The sequence below is a fragment of the Patiria miniata genome, unplaced genomic scaffold (genome assembly GCF_015706575.1).
Source record: "Patiria miniata isolate m_02_andy unplaced genomic scaffold, ASM1570657v1 HiC_scaffold_20, whole genome shotgun sequence".
NCBI lineage: Eukaryota > Metazoa > Echinodermata > Asteroidea > Valvatida > Asterinidae > Patiria > Patiria miniata.
Window position 1 is genome coordinate 30,364,727 of NW_024037059.1, and position 18,858 is coordinate 30,383,584.

Genomic DNA, 18,858 nt, shown 5'->3' on the forward strand with positions numbered 1-18,858 from the left:
GGCACACCAGCCTGGGATACATTTGTATTTACACTGACTAATTGACTGCCCGCTAACTCATTGGGAGTTAAAAATGAACATCGGCTGTTTACTGTTCTTTAATACACGGATAAATGGCCGATATCTTTTAATATGCAGAAATAACAGAGTTGTCACTGATTTTTGTGACTTGAGTCAAGTCAAGTCATTTTAAGAAGTGACACGACTCGAGTCGAGTCATTAGGTCAAGAAGGTCAAGTTGAGTCACAGTTTGTAGTCGAGTCCAGTCAAGTCAATTATGTAGCTCGAGTCAATTTGAGTCACAAATATTTGAACACTATACAATAAATAGTCACGAGAGAGAGTCTTTTTTTTGCTTTTTTTCATTTTCGTTTGGGCTTCTACACGTGGTGACACCGCATTTGACTCTTAATGAAAATATAAAGGTGGTGCCAGATGATCCCATTCAACAAATGGGGACACTGATCAAACCATGTATATATTCACAAACATTCTAACGTGACGTGAACAAAAATCGGCACCGGTGTAAGTCATTGGAAATACTTTTCGCAAAGTTTTGCTTTTATTTTCTGGAAAGGATCTTATTAGCCTTCCTCGAGTCGAGTCAAGTCATTCAGATGAGGCACTCGAGTCGAGTCTAGTCATTTGCTCGCAGTACAACTCAAGTCGAGTTGAGTCATTTTCCTTTAGGGACTAAGGTCGAGTCGAGTCACCAAATATTGTGACTCGAGTCGGACTTGAGTCGAGTCAATGACTAGAGTCATTACAACTCTGAGAAATAAAAATAATGGGAGTAGGCCCAAAAGTGAAAAGACATAGACTTGTATTTTTAGACTTCAATTCAGAAAAGAGAATTCGATATTTTTAAAAAGCGTCATGTTAATAACAAGCATACCTACTCGCGCATCACATGCACTCAAATGCTAAACATTCCGGCAAATCTCAGGCATAATTTTCCTGGTAGGCCTATAGGCTACATTTGACATGTTCCAAAAAACAAAGCGAAACACACAAAAAGCAAAGACCAATTATAATCCAGCCAAAACGCCAAAACTCACCTACTTTATCTGGATCAACAGTTAGCCACGGTTTTCCACCACAAACGTGAAACTTCCGTCAAATGTGAAAAAAAAAGAAAAGGATGGCAAAACTACCATCAATTAACTTGCAAGTTGTAAAGTTCTGTAAGCCTAGGTTTATACGTGTACATGTCAGGCCTCTTCAAGCGATGAATGGTGCAACAACAGCTAATTAATTCACTCCTTTACTCAACACTGGAAAATCCAGTTGCTATTTTTGTCACACAGTACCGTAAAGATAGCAACACTATGATAATGATCTTTACTCAAGTTCAGTATAGGCCTACACACTAACAATGCTGCAAATGATATTAAAATTAAAGTCCACAGTTCAAACAGGCCACCTAACTCTGTCTACAGAAGCACAAAATGGACATTGCACAAATATCACCACTGCATGCATTGTTGTAAATCCTTTTGCATGTATAACTGTTAAAAATGCCTACAAATAGGCCTTCGATTTTATACTTTGAAAGATATGAAAATGGAAAAGGAGGGTTGAAAATGAGAACTGAAAGTAGGATGTATTAAGGTATCCATGATACAAACATGGGCGTCGCGAGGGGGGCGCTCCCCCCCCCCCCACCAAAAAAAAAGTCATAGCGGTGAAAATTTAATTGGTTGGGGGGGGAGTGTCTCTGCCCCCCACTAGAACTGATCAATCGAGAATATGTTGAGAAATACAAGAGTTTTTTGGGAAAATTATGTTTTGCCCCCCTCTAGAAAAACTCCTGGTGACGCCCATGGATACAAAGCTAAAAATTAGGAAAAATACCCTAGGTTTCATGCATGCCTACAATAGGAATGACTGTTACCAGTTGTAGTAGAAAAACTAGCAGATGGTAGGGGGAAAGGTGGCTTGGCTTTTTGTTAAATCTTGGCCACGAGAATAGCCCGTTATTTAAAGAACATCAGAGTCCAGCCACACATGATCGAGGCCCAAGTAGGAATATTACAATAAAAATAGAAAAGCAACCCTTAGTAAAGCTTGTCGGACTGCCTGTGAAGTTATTCTTTCTGGCATAACATGCTGTCATTGTGAAGAAAACAATATAAGAAGGCCGTTTCCAAATATATGTCAGATGACACATTTCTGGAAATTTCCGCTAGTAGTTGGTTTGTAATTTGGCAAATCTGTGAATGGATGTGCACAAGCGTTGACACGACACACACAGGTGTGAGGTTGCTATCATTCATGGGTTATCGTGTGACATCACATAGCTGCAATCAGCTGAATGAGAACTTGGCTTGGATGCTGATTTTGGGCGCAATTCAAAATATGACCCGGCAGTTTTTGAATTGAAATTGAGATCCTAGAATATTGTTTCCTCTGAATGCACAGCATTCACAGAGCTAAAACTTCATCAAGTTTGTTTTCAAGCACCCGTCCTTAAATTTTGAGCACTTGTGTTGCTTCAGGCGAAAAAAAAATGCACAAGTGACTGGTTGGCAATGGTTGGAATGGTAAAACAAGCCTCCTGAGATGATCCATGCAGCGTTCTTTATTCCTGAGGTGACACCCAGGGAGATGGAATGCTCCATGGATCACCGAGGGAGGCTAATTTCACTACAAGTTTGAAGCAGTCAATATTTGTTTTATAGCGCCCCACCCACAGATTCTGCTTGTTTTTGAGAGAAAACTTAATAATTAAATCCAAATCTCTTGCAAACGTCCATCAATTTTAATATGAACTTAACTGAAAATGTCCTTGCACTTTTCCAAACTACCCCTTCGTGAAATGTTTGAACCTAACTTTGAAGCGCATGGGAACAAAACACGCAACACGCATCTGCACACACTGCTGTTGCTACGTTGGTTGCTATGTGCATAGTTAGCCTTGAATAGTCTTGGGGGGGGGGGGTGTGTGTAATGGCGAAAATAACTTACTAAAAATCCTGGTTCAAATGATGAGGTCGCGATTTACTTTTAGAAACTGGGACAAAGAAGAAAAGCAATCAAGGAAACAAAAGAGACTTCTCACAAATTTAATTTTGTCTCATAATTTAATAAAATCCTTGACATGCAAAAAAAATATTAAATCCTTCAATAAAACAGAACATTTTTCTCAAATACTTCAAAAGACATCTCAATCTGGATCAAACAACGTAAAAAATAAACTCAAAAAGGAATTTACCAAGGAGTAAAATAAACAATTGGATTAAATTTTAGGAGAATAAGAGAAAAAACTATGGTATGAAAAAATGGATTGATAGAAAAAAAATAAAACCAAGGGAACTGAAAAACCCCACACAGCACTATTGGAAAATGACTCTAAAAGCACAAAAATGCACTAAAAAAACCTATGAATGGACAAGCAGACAAACCCAAGCAGGGAAACCACTCTCCAGGTAGGAGGAAAATAAAAGACTAAATTGTTAACTTGTCTCTCTGCTGGTTTGCTGAACTAAATTAAATGAGGGTCCAACATGGGGAAGCTTATATAGGAGGAACATGTTTGCTAAAGTAAACAAACAGGGGGACACACTACCAAGAAAGGGGGGGGGGACATCTAAACTTTGACTAAAATGATTTTCTTTTCTAAGGGGGGGGGGGGCTACTCCTATTCAATACACTATGAAAAATCCCAAGTACAACTTGGCCCTGCCACATGTGCATCTGTGGGTGAGATATAAGAAATTTTGAAATTTTGAAACCTTTGTCCATTTAAATGGAGCACCTTCAATCTGTATATACTGTAGATTTAAAAACCACGTGTAGACAGTATTAGCCTTATTGAGACAAGACGGACATATCATGCGGGTGCTTTACGGTCTTGGTAAAATTTGGGTAAATACAAAAGTGTTTACCAAGACAAACTAGGTTAGCGCCCTCGAGTTGCGTCCACCATACCTAAAAGAGCAAAGAGTACCGAAGTGTGCCGCGTATTCTGGGTCTCGCGCATAGCTTAAGTGTGTGGAGTCATCAGCGCACAAACCAGCGCGTGAATCAGAACAAATTCAGCTGACGTCAGACTTTGGTACTCGATACTGACTGGCTGATGAAGGTAATAGGTAAACTCCTGAACAAGACCAGGAACTTGCTCGCCAAATGTAATTAAAGGAAGAGTAGATCATTTGCAGCTATCCAAAAACGTAACTGACAAAATTATATTTTATGCATACTTGGTTTAAAGATAGTAATGGCAATAACTCATCATGGGAAAAAGCAGTTGCTATTTTAATCTCACTGTACACGACCGGTACGTACATGTACACTTTTATGTACATATCATTATGTAGGCTATTAGCCAACGTCATTATGTACACTATGCCAGTACCAACAATACAAACGCTATTGATTCAAGTTTAGAGTTCAATGAGGCAGTCTGTCCGTGTTTACTACGGAAGAACAACACGGACATTGCACAAATGATTTGTGTGATAGGTCGACAGTTTTGTGATCCAAGGAATTAACAAAACATGCAAAATGTGCAAAGCTTTGAATTGAATATTTACATAGTCACATGCCATTGTGTTTCATATACAGTGAACTTTTACAAAATGAAAATTGGAAAAATTTGCTTCATTAAGATTTAAGACATTTGATATTACCTAATATAAAACTTATGGACTTTTTTTATTATTATGACATGACAAACAGTGATGACCATATTTACAACGTTACAGTAGTAAATTCAATTTTGTGAATTGAATGCCGAATTTTAAGAAGTTATGGTCCCTTTAATCTTAAAATAGATTTTTAGCAAAAACAGTTAATACTGTTTTTTTTTTTCAAGAAACATTCAACGCTTTTCTTTTTCTCAACTTTTTATCCACGATTTCTTCCATGATTTCTCTTTCTGACTTCATTACTGGAGAGTACACCATAGGCCTACTCACACATTTGTGGGGACCGAAAACGCTGTGGGACAGCAGAAAGTGCCCATAACTCGGTCCTAATTTGCCTAACAATAAAAAACTTCCCCATAACGTTGTGTAGGCCAACCACAGAGCTATATTAAATTGCTAGAGCGCTAACTTTGTGTACAAAGTAATGCCTGCTGGGCGCATCCATGTTTGTGCATAAACCTATGGAGACCTAGAAATTTTGTACGGCTTTTGGACGGCTATTTGCATATCTGCGTTTGTATTCCCTGCAGGTGCGTTATCGAAGCCAATATGCCCAAAACCGACATGCACGATCAGCAAATGAGCGTGTCATTTTGCTCTACGCAAACAGTGCAACGCGTGCACGTATTCGCTACAGATGCTTTTTGCCGTGACATTTTTTTTTAACTGTCATGACGTGCTTAAGTTGTTTGCGTATGTTCTACTTGCCCGTTGCATGTAGAGTACACTTTCAAAATTCAATCTATCTAATTTCATTATGTTCTACAAACACGCACATGAATTCAAAATGTCTGCGCCCAGGATGGCTTCAAAGCGTCTTTGCGTGCAGAATGACGAGTTAGCGCTCTAGTAATTTAATATAGCTCTATGGGGCCAACGCACATGCCGAAATGCATTGAGGGAGATTAACTGATAACACACTAACGTTACCAGATACTCCAATTTTGAACGGGTTTTACAATTTGGGTAAATATAATTTCAAGAATGTAGCAGATCTAAATAGCCCTGGTTCAACTACAACAGGTAATGTTCTGCGGGGCCTTCATTACAAAGTAAATTGCCATCCTCCATACATATGACCAGCATCGAAATACGCGCTGTACTCACACACAGATGGGTATATAGGCTAATGCATACACCCTCTACTTTCTGAAACTACAACTCCTAAAAGAAACGGGTACTGAAGTTAACATAGTATCTGTACACCATGTAAATTTAGTATGTCCGCTTGCTGTAGAAACCAAATATTTCCGATTGTGCAAAATTTTATGTAGGTACCCATCAAAATAAAAAAGCGAACAACTTTTGCACTTCGGCACACTGACTCTGTCAGACATCCATTAACAATACATGCTTTTGAGGCGGCCGAGTCGCTCGGTTCGATGGCCTCTGGGGCGGTCTATTTGCCTGTCACTCACAAAAATTATTCATAAAGTAATTGCACAGCTAGTTGCTGTCAACTCTAGTGAATACTCAAACCAAATTTGAATGAAATTCTCAAAATTTTACTGTATGTACCTATGCAATATTCATAAACCATTAATCAATCTGAAGGGTTGATCGACTGTATTTTGGATTGTGATTAGGCGGCGCGTTCGCGTGTGCAACTCGCAGCTAGCTAGCTCTTCTCGCACAGTACTGCGTGCTGATTGGCTAATATGTCATTTGTTTACTGCGTATGCACGCGGTTAAATCAGGTCGCCGCGTGATTGCTAAATGGTTATTCATTACTTCCTGAACCACTGTGCGCTGTCATTTGCTGTGGTAAATGAATTGTTAACATCATAGCTCATTAAAGTTTGTCACCTAGCCCGTGCGTACTTATTGTAATGTGTAAGGCAAATCGTCGGATGTAGGTTAGCCCCGTTCAAGTACAGCGGTTAGTTTTTCAGAGGGGCTATAATCAGGCAAATCACATCCGCTCAAAGATCTTAACGGAATGTCGGTTAGCGACAACTACGTCACCAGCAGGGGTGAATGCCATTTCTAACGGCTTGTACAACCCATGAGCTACGGTTGCCACGAGTGCACCATTTGAATCGTAACGCTGCACTTCAGAGCTTCCAGTACTTCCGTAATGAACAGCGACATAGATGGTCTCATCATCGCACAGGACACCAGTTGGCTTAGCAGCTTTGCCATTTATGAATGTCTTGACACTGAACATCTCTTTACCTTTTAAGTTAGCACACTGCACACTTTGGCCCGCGTAGTTTGTGAAGACTAAACAGCCAAAATTGCTTATTGTTAAGAAATTGTCGACCATATTATTTGAGATGCTTGAAATCAATGATCCGTCCAGGTTGTGGACACTGATGACCTTTCTCCCCCTGTCAGCGACTGCTACTCGTTGATTGTCAACAACAATAGATTGGAGGTTACTATCTGATTGCCCATCAGCATCGTCACCTGAAGGTGTAAACTCGCGAACAAACTGGAGCTCATTGTCAAAAACCTTCACTTTTTTTTTGTCAGTGACGAAAAGCAGATCATCATGGGACACAGCAACGCCCCAAGGAGCTTCCAACTGATGCCTAGCATCTCCCTGAGCAAGCGATGTTTTGTACTGACCAGTTGAGCTAAACAACGATAACCGTTTCAAAAATATTTCAGTTACTACAATGTCCCCGTTTCTGAAACAGGCAACAGCTGTGGCTAATTTGAATTCCTTGTCACCGGTACCTTCTTTGCTGAACTCTCCCTTTAACTGCCATTTCTCACTGACGCAGACCTCCCCAAGCTCTGCATCACTCACAACGTCGTGACATCTGACACCAATGAACGACGGCCCATGATATGCCGGTTCACATTTGAGCTCCTTCTGGAATTCCAAGTTGTGCATCACCCTCGGCTTGAGCTCTAAAAGCTCGAAATCATCGGCTTGACTCATCAAGTCATTTACTGCCGCGATGGTCTGATCTGCGCGTTCCATCTGTTTACGGTTGTGCATGAGCGCCTTTTCGTACTCACTGTCTCTCTCCTGACCGATTTTGTTGACCTTGTCAGTGAGAAGCTTTGCTTTGTTTCTGATTTTAGAGATCTCTGCCTCTACTTTTGCATCAATATCACTACGAGCCTGAGCCAGTTTCTTTTGTAATCTATTTCGTGCATGTTCGATTGACTTTTCAGTAGATTTGAAACACTGCCTGCTCTTCTTGAACTTTTGCAGTATGTTTTCGACCTCACTGCGGAAGGACCTGATCAGGTCATCAATCTTTAGGAAATTGTGCTCTACCGACCGATGATCCAATGCGACACACATTGAGCAGATCAAGGTGTCGCATGTGTCACAGAAGAAACACAGAGGATGGTCAGTGTGGATCGTACACATTCGGGTGATGGATTTGCTATGTTCTGCTGGTGGCATCTTTGATTTCTTCCAATCTCCCAATGAAATGATTTGATGGTTTTTGGTTGACTTGACCCTCCCATGGGCTTTCCGGCATTCCTGACAGAGGTTATCACTACAATCAAGACACCTCGAAGTGGCCTCCTTGCCTTCTCCACAGTCACATGTGACGGTAGGTGCTGATGCCTCTCCTAATACCTCCTCCTGTTGTTTGACCTCATCAACAAGAGAACTAAGAAAGAAAGACGAAGCTAGACTCTGCAATCCTCCATCGGGAACCTGCGTCTCTCTCCTGCAGATGGGACATGTTATCTTTTCTGCCTCTGGCTTCTGTTTGCTCATCATCTCTTCCAGACACTTCAGGCAGAAGCTGTGCAGACAGTCTAGCATCTTGGGATCCTTGAAAAGACAGCAACAAATGGGACATTCCAGATGCCCCTGGCTGATCTTCCACACAGTTTTGGCTGCAGCCTCCGCCATATTTCAAATGTGACCTAATCAAAACAGAACAAACATCTGTGTCTGAAAAAGCTCAAAATTATAACAAACAGGTGATTGCCCCATAGGGCTGTGCATCGGATCTGGGTACCCGAGTATCCGACCGTTATTTTCAGGAACCGGTTCCAGATTGTGGAATCGAGGATCCGTAACCAACTTTGCAAATTAATTAGTAACTTCTCAGTCAATGAAAAACAAATATTTTGAATGTCAGTGGGAAAATTTCCAAATGAAAAACAGGATACATTGCATTCAAATCGAACTTCACATTTTATGATGCTTGCGATTTGTAGTTTTCACCACATCGCTAAAGAGCTCACTGTATACACCCTATCTAGCCATATTGCTGCACCGATGTGGTAGTATTATCATGCGGACCTTTATGAACAATCTGAACAACAGCTTCCCAGATTTGAATTTTTGGCTTGGGTTTCATTGATGGGTACCCAGGTACCCATATTTTTTTCAAATGGGTACCCATATTTTTTCAACTAGGGTACCCAGTTCCTGTACTACCCATAAGTGCACACCCCTATGCCCAACCCATCTCTTTTACAGCACACCTGCCTGGGATACGTTTGTATTAACACTGACTACTTGACTGCGTGCTAACCTATTGGGAGTTACAAATTTTACTGTTCTTCAATACACAGATATATGGCAGATATCTTTATGCAGAAATAACAGAGTTGTAACGAGTTGCTGATTTTTGTGACTCGAGTCAAGTCAAATCACTTTGAAGAAGTGACTCGACTCAAGTCAAGTAATTAGGTCAAGAAGGTAGAGTCAAGTCACAGTGTGTAGTAGAGTCAAGTCAATTGTGTAGCTCGAGTCAATTAGAGTCACAAATATTTGAACACTATACAATAAATAATCACGAGAGAGAAAGTCATTGATTTGCTTTCTCATTTTCGTTTGGGCTTCTACATGTGGTGACACCGCATTTGACTCTTAATGAAAATATAAAGGTGGTGCCAGATGATCCCATTCAACTAATAGGGACACTGATCAAACCATGTATATATTCACAAACATTCTAACGTGACCTGAACAAAAATCGGCACTGGTGTAAGTCATTGCAAACACTTTTCGCAAAGTTTTGCTTTTATTTTCTGGACTTGAGTCTAATTAGCCTTCCTCGAGTCGAGTCGAGTCATTCTGATGAGGGACTCGAGTCGAGCCGAGTCATTTGCTCACAGTAACTCAAGTCGAGTTGAGTCATTTTCCGTTAGGGACTCGAGTAAAAAGACATAGACTCGTATTTTCAGAATTCAATTCAGAAAAGAGAATTTGATATTTTTTAAAAGCATCATGTTAATAACAAGCATACCTACTCGCGCACACATGTACTCAAATACTAAACATTCGTGCAAATCTCATGCATAATTTTCCTGGTAGGCCTATAGGCTACATTTGACATGTTCAAAAACAAAGCGAAACACACAAAAAGCAAAGACAATGTAAAATCCAGCCAAAACGCCCAAACTCACCTACTTTATCTGGATCAAAAGTTAGCCACAGTTTCCCACCACAAACAAGATACTTTCGTCAAATGTAAAAAAAGAAAAGGATGGCAAAACTGCCATCAATTAACTTGCAAGTTGTAACTGTAAGCCTAGGTTTATACGTGTACATGTCAGGCCTCTTCAAGCGATGAATGGTGCAACAACAGCTAATTAATTCACTCCTTTACTCAACACTGGAAAAACCAGTTGCTATTTTTGTCATACAGTACCGTAAATAGCAACACTATGATAATGATCTTTACTCAAGTTCAATATAGGCCTACACATTAACAATGCTGCAAATGATATCGAAATTAAAGTCCAAAGTTCAAACAGGCAACCTAACTCTGTCTACAGAAGCACAAAATGGACATTGCACAAATATCACCACTGCATGCATTGTTGTAACTCCTTTTGCATGTATAACTGTTAAAAATGCCTACACACAGGCCTTCGATTTTATACTTTTCAAGATATGAAAATGGAAAAAGGAGGGTTGAAAATAAGAACTGAAAGTAGGATGTATTAAGGTATCCACAATACAAACATGGGCATCGCGAGGGGGGCGCTCCCCCCCCCCCCCCCCCCAAAAAAAAAAGAGGCATGAAGTCATAGCGGTGAAAATTTAATTGGTTGGGGGGGGGAATGTCTCCGCCCCCCACTAAAACTGATCAATCGAGAATATGTTGAGAAATACAAGAGTTTTGGGGGGAAAATTATGTTTTGCCCCCTGTAGAAAAAATCCTGGTGACGCCAATGGATACAAAGCTAAAAATTAGGAAATATACCCTACGTTTCATGCATGCCTACAATAGGGATGACTGTTACCAGTTGTAGTAGAAAAACTAGCAGATGGTAGGGGTAAGGTGGCTTGGTTTTTTGTTAAATCTTGGCCACAAGAATAGCCCATTATTTAAAGAACATCAGAGTCCAGCCACAAACGATCAAGGCCCAAGTAGGAATATTACAATAAAAATAGAAAAGCAACCCTTAGTAAAGCTGGTCGGACTGCCTGTGAAGTTATTCTTTCTGGCATAACATGCTGTCATTGTGTAGAAAACAATATAAGAAGGCCGTTTCCAAATATATGTCAAATGACACATTTCTGGAAATTTCCGCTAGTGGTTGGTTTGTAATTTGGCAAATCTGTGAATGGATGCGCACAAGCGTTGACACGACACACACAGGTGTGAGGTTGCTATCATTCATGGGTTATTGTGTGACATCACATAGCTGCAATCAGCTGAATGAGAACTTGGCTCGGATGCTGATTTTGGGCGCAATTCAAAATATGACCCGGCAGTTTTTGAATTGAAATTGAAATCCTAGAAGATTGATTCTTCTGAATACACAGCATTCACAGAGCTAAAACTTCATCAAGTTTGTTGTTAAGCACCCGTCCTTAAATTTTGAGCACTTGTGTTGCTTCAAGCGAAAAAAAAGGAACAAATGACTGGTTGGAATGGTAAAACTAGCCTCCTGAGATGATCCATGCAGCGTTCTTTATTCCTGAGGTGACACCCAGGGAGATGGAATGATCCATGGATCACCGAGGGAGGCTAGTTTCACTACAAGTTTGAAGCAGTCAATATTTTTTTTATAACGCCTCAGTCACAGATTCAGCTTGTTTTTGAGAGAAAACTCAATAATTTAATCCAAATCTCTTGCAAACGTACATCAATTTCATTATGAACGTAACTGAAAATTTCCTTGCACTTTTCCAAACTACCCCTTCGTGAAATGTTTGAACCTAACTTTGAAGCGCATGGTAACAAAACACGCAACAGGCAAAACACATGTGCATCTGCACACACTGCTGTTGGTATGTTGGTTGCTACATACGTGGATAGTGCTTTGTCAGCCTTGAATAGTCTTGGGGGGGGGGGGGGCTGTGTGTAACGGCGAAACTAACTTACTAAAAATCCTGGTTCAAATGACGAGGTCGCGATTTACTTTTAGAAACTGGGACAAAGAAGAAAAGGAATCAAGGAAACAAAAGAGAATTCTCAAAAATTTAATTTTGTCTCATAATTTAATAAAATCCTTGACATGCAATTTTTTTTAAATTCTTCAATAAAACAGACAATTTTTCTCAAATACTTCAAAAGAAATCTCAATCTGGATCAAACAACGTGAAAAACAAACTCAAAAAGGAATTTACCAAGGAGTAAAATAAACAATTGGATAAAATTTTAGGAGAATAAGAGAAAAAACTATGGTATGAAAAAATGGATTGATAGAAAAAAAATAAAACCAAGGGAACTGAAAAACCCCACACAGCACTATTGGAAAATGACTCTAAAAGCACAAAAATGAACTAAAAAAAACCAATGAATGGACAAGCAGACAAACCCAAGCAGGGAAACTACTCTCCAGGTAGGAGGAAAATAAATGACTAAAATGTTAACTTGTCTCTCTGCTGGTTTGCTGAACTAAATTAAATGAGGGTCCAACATGGGGAAGCTTATATAGGAGGAACATGTTTGCTAAAGTAAACAAACAGGGGGACACACTACCAAGAAAGGGGGGGGGACATCTAAACTTCGACTAAAATGATTTTCTTTTCTAAGGCGGGGGGGGGGGGGGCTACTCCCATTTAATACTCTATGAAAAATCACAAGTACAACTTGGCCCTGCCACATGTGCACGTGGCAAGACAGTAAAAATAGTGAATGCCAGAGACGTAATCTGTGGGTGAGATATAAGAAATTTTGAAATTTTGAAACCTTAGGTCGATTAACATTGAGCACCTTCAATCTGTATTTAAAAACATACAGACAATATTTTCCTTATTGAATCAAGGTGGACACATCAGATGGATGCTTTAAGATTTTGAAAAAAATTGGGTAAATACAAATAGAGTTTGCCAAGACTAACTAGGTTAGCGCCCTTGAGTTAGGTCCACCATACCTCAAAGAGCATAGAGTACCGAAGTGTGCCGCGTATTCTGGGTCTCGCGCATAGCTAAAGTGTGTGGAGACATCAGCGCACAAACCAGCGCGTGAATCAGAACAAATTCAGCTGACGTCAGACTTTGGTACTCTATACTGACCGGCTGATGAAGGTAATAGGTAAACTCCTGAACAAGACCAGGAACTTGCTCGCCAAATGTAATTAAAGGAAGAGTAGATCATTTGCAGCTATCCAAAAAGTAACTGACAAAATTATATTTTATGCATACTTGGTTTAAAGATAGTAATGGCAATAACTCATCATGGAAAAAACCAGTTGCTATTCTAATCTCACTGTACACGACCGGTACGTACATGTACACTTTAATATGTACATATCATTATGTAGGCTATAAGCCAGCGTCATGTACACTAATTTAGTACCAACAACACAAACGCTATTGATTCAAGTTTAGAGTTCAATGAGGCAGTCTGTCCGTGTTTACTACGGAAGCACAAAATGGACATTGCACAAATGATTTGTGTGATAGGTTGACGGTTTGTGACCCAAGGAATTAACAAAACATGCAAAATGTACAGAGCTGTGAATTGAATATTTACATAGTCACGTGCCATTGTGTTTCATATACAGTGTACTTTTACAAAATGAAAATTGGCAAACTTTGCCTTTTTAAGATTTAAGACATTTCATATTACCTAATAATATAAAACTTATGGACTTTTTTTTAATTATTATAACATTACAAACAGTGATGACCATATTTACAACATTGCAGTAGTAAATTCAAGTTTGTGAATTGAATGTCGAATTTAAGAAGTTACGGTCCCTTCAATCTTCAAATAGATTTTTTTATCAAAAACTGTTATACTGTTCAAGAAACATTCAACCCTTTTCTTTTTCTCAACTTATTATCCATGATTTCTTCCACGATTTCTCTTTCTGACTATTGCTGGAGAGTACACCATAGGCCTACTCACACATTTGTGGGGACAGCAGAAAGTGCCCATAACTCGGTCCTAATTTGCCTAACAATAAAAACTTCCCCATAATGTTGTGTAGGCCAACCCGATTAAATTACTAGAGCGCTAACTTCGTGTACGAAGTAATGCCTGCTGGGCGCATCCATGTTTGTGCACAAACCTATGGAGACATAGAAATTTTGTACGGCTTTTGTACAGCTATTTGTATATCTGCATTTGTATTCCATACCGGTACGTTATCGAAGCCAATACGCCCAAAACCGACACGCACGATCAGCAAATGAGCGTGTCATTTTGCTCTATGCAAACAGCGCAACGCGTGCGCTTATTCACTACAGATGCTTTTTGCCGTGACGTTTTTTTAACTGTCATGACGTGCTTAAGTTGTTTGCGTATGTTCTACTTGAACGTTGCATGTAGAGTACACTTTCAAAATTCAATCTATCTAATTTCATTATGTTCTACAAACACGCACATGAATTCAAAATGTCTGCGCCCAGGATGGCTTCAAAGTGTCTCCGCGCTCAGAATGACGAGTTAGCGCTCTAGTAATTTAATATAGCTCTATGAGGCCAACGCACATGCCGAAATGCATTGAGGGAGATTAACTGATAACACACCAACGTTACCAGTTTATTCAATTTCGAACGGGTTTTACATTCTGGGTAAATATAATTTCAGGAATGCAGCAGATGTAAATAGCCCTGGTTCAACTACAACATGTAATGTTGTGCGGGGCCTTCATTACAAAGTAAATTGCCATCCTCCATACATACGACCAGCATTGAAATACGCGCTGTTCTCACACACAGATGGGTATAGGCTAATGCATACACCTTCGACTTTCTGAAACTACAACTCCTAAAAGAAACGGTTCTGTACAACATGTAAATTTAGTATGTCAGCAGTGTTTGCTGTAGAAACCAAATGTTTCCAATTGTGGAAAAATTGTATGTACTCATCAAACTAAAAAAGCGACAACTTTTGCACTTCCGCACACTGACTATGTCAGACATCCATTAACAATACATGCTTTTGAGGCGGCCGAGTCGCTCGGCCGAATGGCCCGCGTCTCGCCGAGCGACTCGGCCAGATCTTTCACTCAAGAAGCTTATTCATAAAGTAGCTGCACAACTAATTGCTGTCAACTTTAGTGAATACTCAAACCAAATTTGAATGAAATGTTCAAAATTTTGCTGTATGTACCTATGCAATATTCATAAACCATTAATCAATCTGAAGGGTTGATCGACTGTATAATCGATCGATGACCCAATTTTGGATTGTGTGTAGGCGGCGCGTCCCTGTGTGCAACTCGCCACTAGCTAGCTCTTCTTGCACAGTACTCCTAAAAGAAACGGGTACTAAACATAGTAACTGTACCCAATGTAAATTTAGTTTTGTCTGCTTGCTGTAGAAACCAAATATTTCATATTGTGGAAACATTTTATGCAGGTACCCATCAAATTAAAAAAGCAACAACTTTTGCACATCCTTTAACAATACATGCTTTTGCGGCGGCCGAGTCGCTCGGCCCGATGGCCTCCGGGGCGGTCTATTTGCCTGTCACTCACGAAGTTTATTCATAAAGTAACTGCACAGCTAGTTGCTGTCAACTCTAGTGAATATTGAAACCAATTTTGAATGAAATTCACATAAATTTACTGTATGTACCTATGCAATATTCATACACACAAAAGGAATAAGGGATCGCAATATCCCCCTGTCTGGCTTGAAAGCTTACTTGGTTTAAGATAGCTAATGGCATCATGGGAAAAACCAGTTGCTGTTTTAATCTCACTGTACATGACCAGTGTACACTGTACTTATGTCATGTATGTAGGCGCTAAGCCAACGTCATGTACCCTATTCCAGTACCAACAATACAAATGCTATTGATTCAAGTTTAGAGTTCAATGAGACAGTCTTTCCGTGTGAACTATGGAAGCACACAACGGACATTGCACAAATGGTTTGTGTGATAGGTCGTCAGTTTTGTGATCCAAGGAATTAACAAAACATGCAAAATTTACAAAGCTTTGAATTGAATATTTACTTAGTCACGTGACATTATGTTACATATACAATGTATTTTTACAAAATGAAGATTGGCGAAATTTGCTTCATTAAGAGTTAAGACATTTCATATTATGTGACATAAAAGTTATGGAATTTTTTATTATTATAACATTAAATACAGTGATGACAATTTTTTACGACATTACAGTAGTAAAGTTAATTTTGTGAATTTACGGTCCCTTCAATCTTAAAATAGTTTGTCAGCAAAAACTGTTCTACGGATCAAGAAACATTGAACGCTTTCTCTCTTTCTACACTCTTGATGATTGGATTTCTCTTTTTCCGATACATTATTACTGAAGAGTACACCAAAGACCTACTCACACATTTGTTGGGACTGAAAACATGTGGGACCAGCAGAAAGTCCCCATAACTCGGTCCTAATTTGCCTAACAATAAAAAACTTTCCCATAACGCGGTGTAGGCCTACCCAGGCCAACGCACATGCCAAAATGCATTGAGGGAGATTAACTGAAACACACCAACGGTACCAGTTAATTCAATTTCAAACGGGTTTTACAACGCGGGTAAATATTATAGTTTCATGAATTTAGCTGGTTCAACTACAACAGGTCATGTTCTGCTAGGCCTTGTAAAGCAAATCATGAGATGCAGGTTAGCCCCGGTTCAAATGTAGCAGTTAGTTTTTCGGAGGGCCATCAGGCAAATCACATCCGCTCAAAGATCTTAACGGAGTGTAGGTCAGCAACAACTACGTCGCCAGCGGGGGTGAATGCCATTCCTAACGGATTGTACAACCCTTGAGCTACTGTTGCTACATATGCACCATTTGAATCGTATCGCTGCACTTCAGAGTCTTCCTGATTTTCAGAATTAACAACAACATAGATGGTCTCATCATCATCGCACAGGACACCAGTTGGCTTTGCAGCTTTGCCATTCATGAATGTCTTGACACTGAACATCTCTTTACCTCTAAAGTTAACGCATAGCAAACTTTGGCCCTCGTAGTTTGTGAAGACTAAACAGCCGAAATTGCTTATTGCCAAGTAATCGCTTTCCATGTTATTTGAGATGCTTGTAATCAACGATCCGTCCAGTTTGTGGACACTGATGACGTTTCTCCCCCAGTCAGCGACTGCTACTCGTTGACTGTCAACAGCAACAGCAGTGAGAAAACTCTCTGATCGCCCATCGGCATCGTCAGCTGAAGGTGTAAACTCGCGAACAAAGTGGAGCTCAGTGTTAAAAACCTTCACTTTCTTTTGGTCCGTGACAAAAAGCAGATCATCATGGGTCACAGCAACGCCAAAAGGAGCTTCCAACTGATGCCTAGCATCTCCTTTAGCAACCGATGTTTTATACCTCCCAGTTGAGATAAACAACGATAACCGTTTCAAACCTATGTCAGTTACTACAATGTCCCCGTTTGTGAAACATGCAACATTCCTGGCCAATTTGAATTCCCCGTCACCGGAACCTTCTTTGCCGAGCTTTTCCTTTAACTGCCATTTCTCGCTGACACAGACCTCCCCAAGATCTGCATCAATCACAACGTCTTGACATCTGACACCGATGAACGACGGACCGTGATTCACAATTTCAAACTTGAGCTCCTTCTGGAATTCCAAGTTGTGCATCACCTTTTGCTTGAGATCCAAAAGCTCGACATCATCAGCTTGACTCATCAAGTCATTTACTGCTGCGATGGTCTGATCTGCGCGTTCCATCTGTTCACGGTTGTGCATGAGCGCCTTTTCGTACTCTTTGTCTCTCTCCTGACCAATTTTGTTGACCTTGTCGGTGAGAAGCTTAGCTTTGTTCCTGATTTTAGTGATCTCTGCCTCCGCTTTTGCATCAATATCACTATGAGCCTGAGCCAGTTTCTTTTGCAATCTATTTCGTGCATGTTCGATTGACTTTTCAGTAGATTTGAAGCACTGCCTGCACTTCTCGAACTCCTGCAGTGTGTTGTCGACCTCACTGCGGAAGGACCTGATACTGTCATCAATCTTTACGAAATTGTGCTCTGCCGACCGATGATCTAATGCGGCACACATGGGGCAGATTAAGGTATCGCAGGTGTCACAGTAGAAACACAACGTCTGGTCTGTGTGGACCGTACACATTCGGGTGATGGGTTTGCTATGTTCTGCTGGAGACATCTTTGATTCCTGCCAATCTCCCAATGAAATGATTTGATGGTCTTTGGTGGACTTGAACCTCCCATGGGCTTTCCAACATTTTTGGCAGAAGTTATCACTACAATCAAGACACCTCCAAGTGGCCTCCTTGCCTTCTCCACAGTCACATGTGGCGGTAGGTGCCGATGCTTCTCCTAGTACCGCCTCCTGTTGTTTGACCTCATCGACAAGAGAACTAAGAAAGAAAGATGAAGCTAGACTCTGCAATCCTCCATCAGGAAATTGTGTCTCTCTCCTGCAGACTGGACATGTTATCTTCTCTGCCTCTGGCTTCTGTTTGCTCATCATCTCTTCCAGACACTTGAGGCAGAAGCTGTGGAGACAGTCCAGCATCTTGGGATCCTTGAAAAGACAGCAACAGATCGGACATTCCAGATGCCCCTGGCTGATCTTCCACACAGGTTTGGCTGCAGCCTCCGCCATATTTCAAGTGTGACCTAATCAAAACAGAACAAACCTCCGTGTCTGAAAAAGCTCAAAATTATAACAAACAGGTGATTGCCCCATAGAGCTGTGCATCGGAACTGGGTACTCGAGCACCCGACCGTTAATGTCAGGAACCGGTTCCAGATTATGGAATCGAGTATCTGTATTTGCAAATTACTTGGTAACTTCTCAGTCAATGAAAAATAAGTGTTTCAAATGTCACTGGGAACATTTCAAAATTAAAAAAAACAGGATACATGGAAAACCAAAACCAATTTCACATTTTATGATGCT

The 18,858-nt window shown here is 40.3% G+C and overlaps 2 protein-coding genes across 2 annotated transcripts; both read right to left on the reverse strand.

Moving 5' to 3' along the window:
* Window positions 1-6,561: 6,561 nt before the first annotated feature.
* On the reverse strand, window positions 6,562-8,478 carry LOC119728027 (E3 ubiquitin-protein ligase TRIM56-like). Its single transcript, XM_038200108.1, has one exon. It carries the CDS (start codon window positions 8,476-8,478, stop codon window positions 6,562-6,564), a length of 1,917 nt encoding a protein of 638 aa, XP_038056036.1.
* An 8,163-nt stretch (window positions 8,479-16,641) lies between these two features.
* On the reverse strand, window positions 16,642-18,561 carry LOC119728028 (tripartite motif-containing protein 2-like). Its single transcript, XM_038200109.1, has one exon. The coding sequence runs from the start codon at window positions 18,559-18,561 to the stop codon at window positions 16,642-16,644; it is 1,920 nt and encodes a 639-aa protein (XP_038056037.1).
* Between the last annotated feature and the right edge of the window lie 297 nt (window positions 18,562-18,858).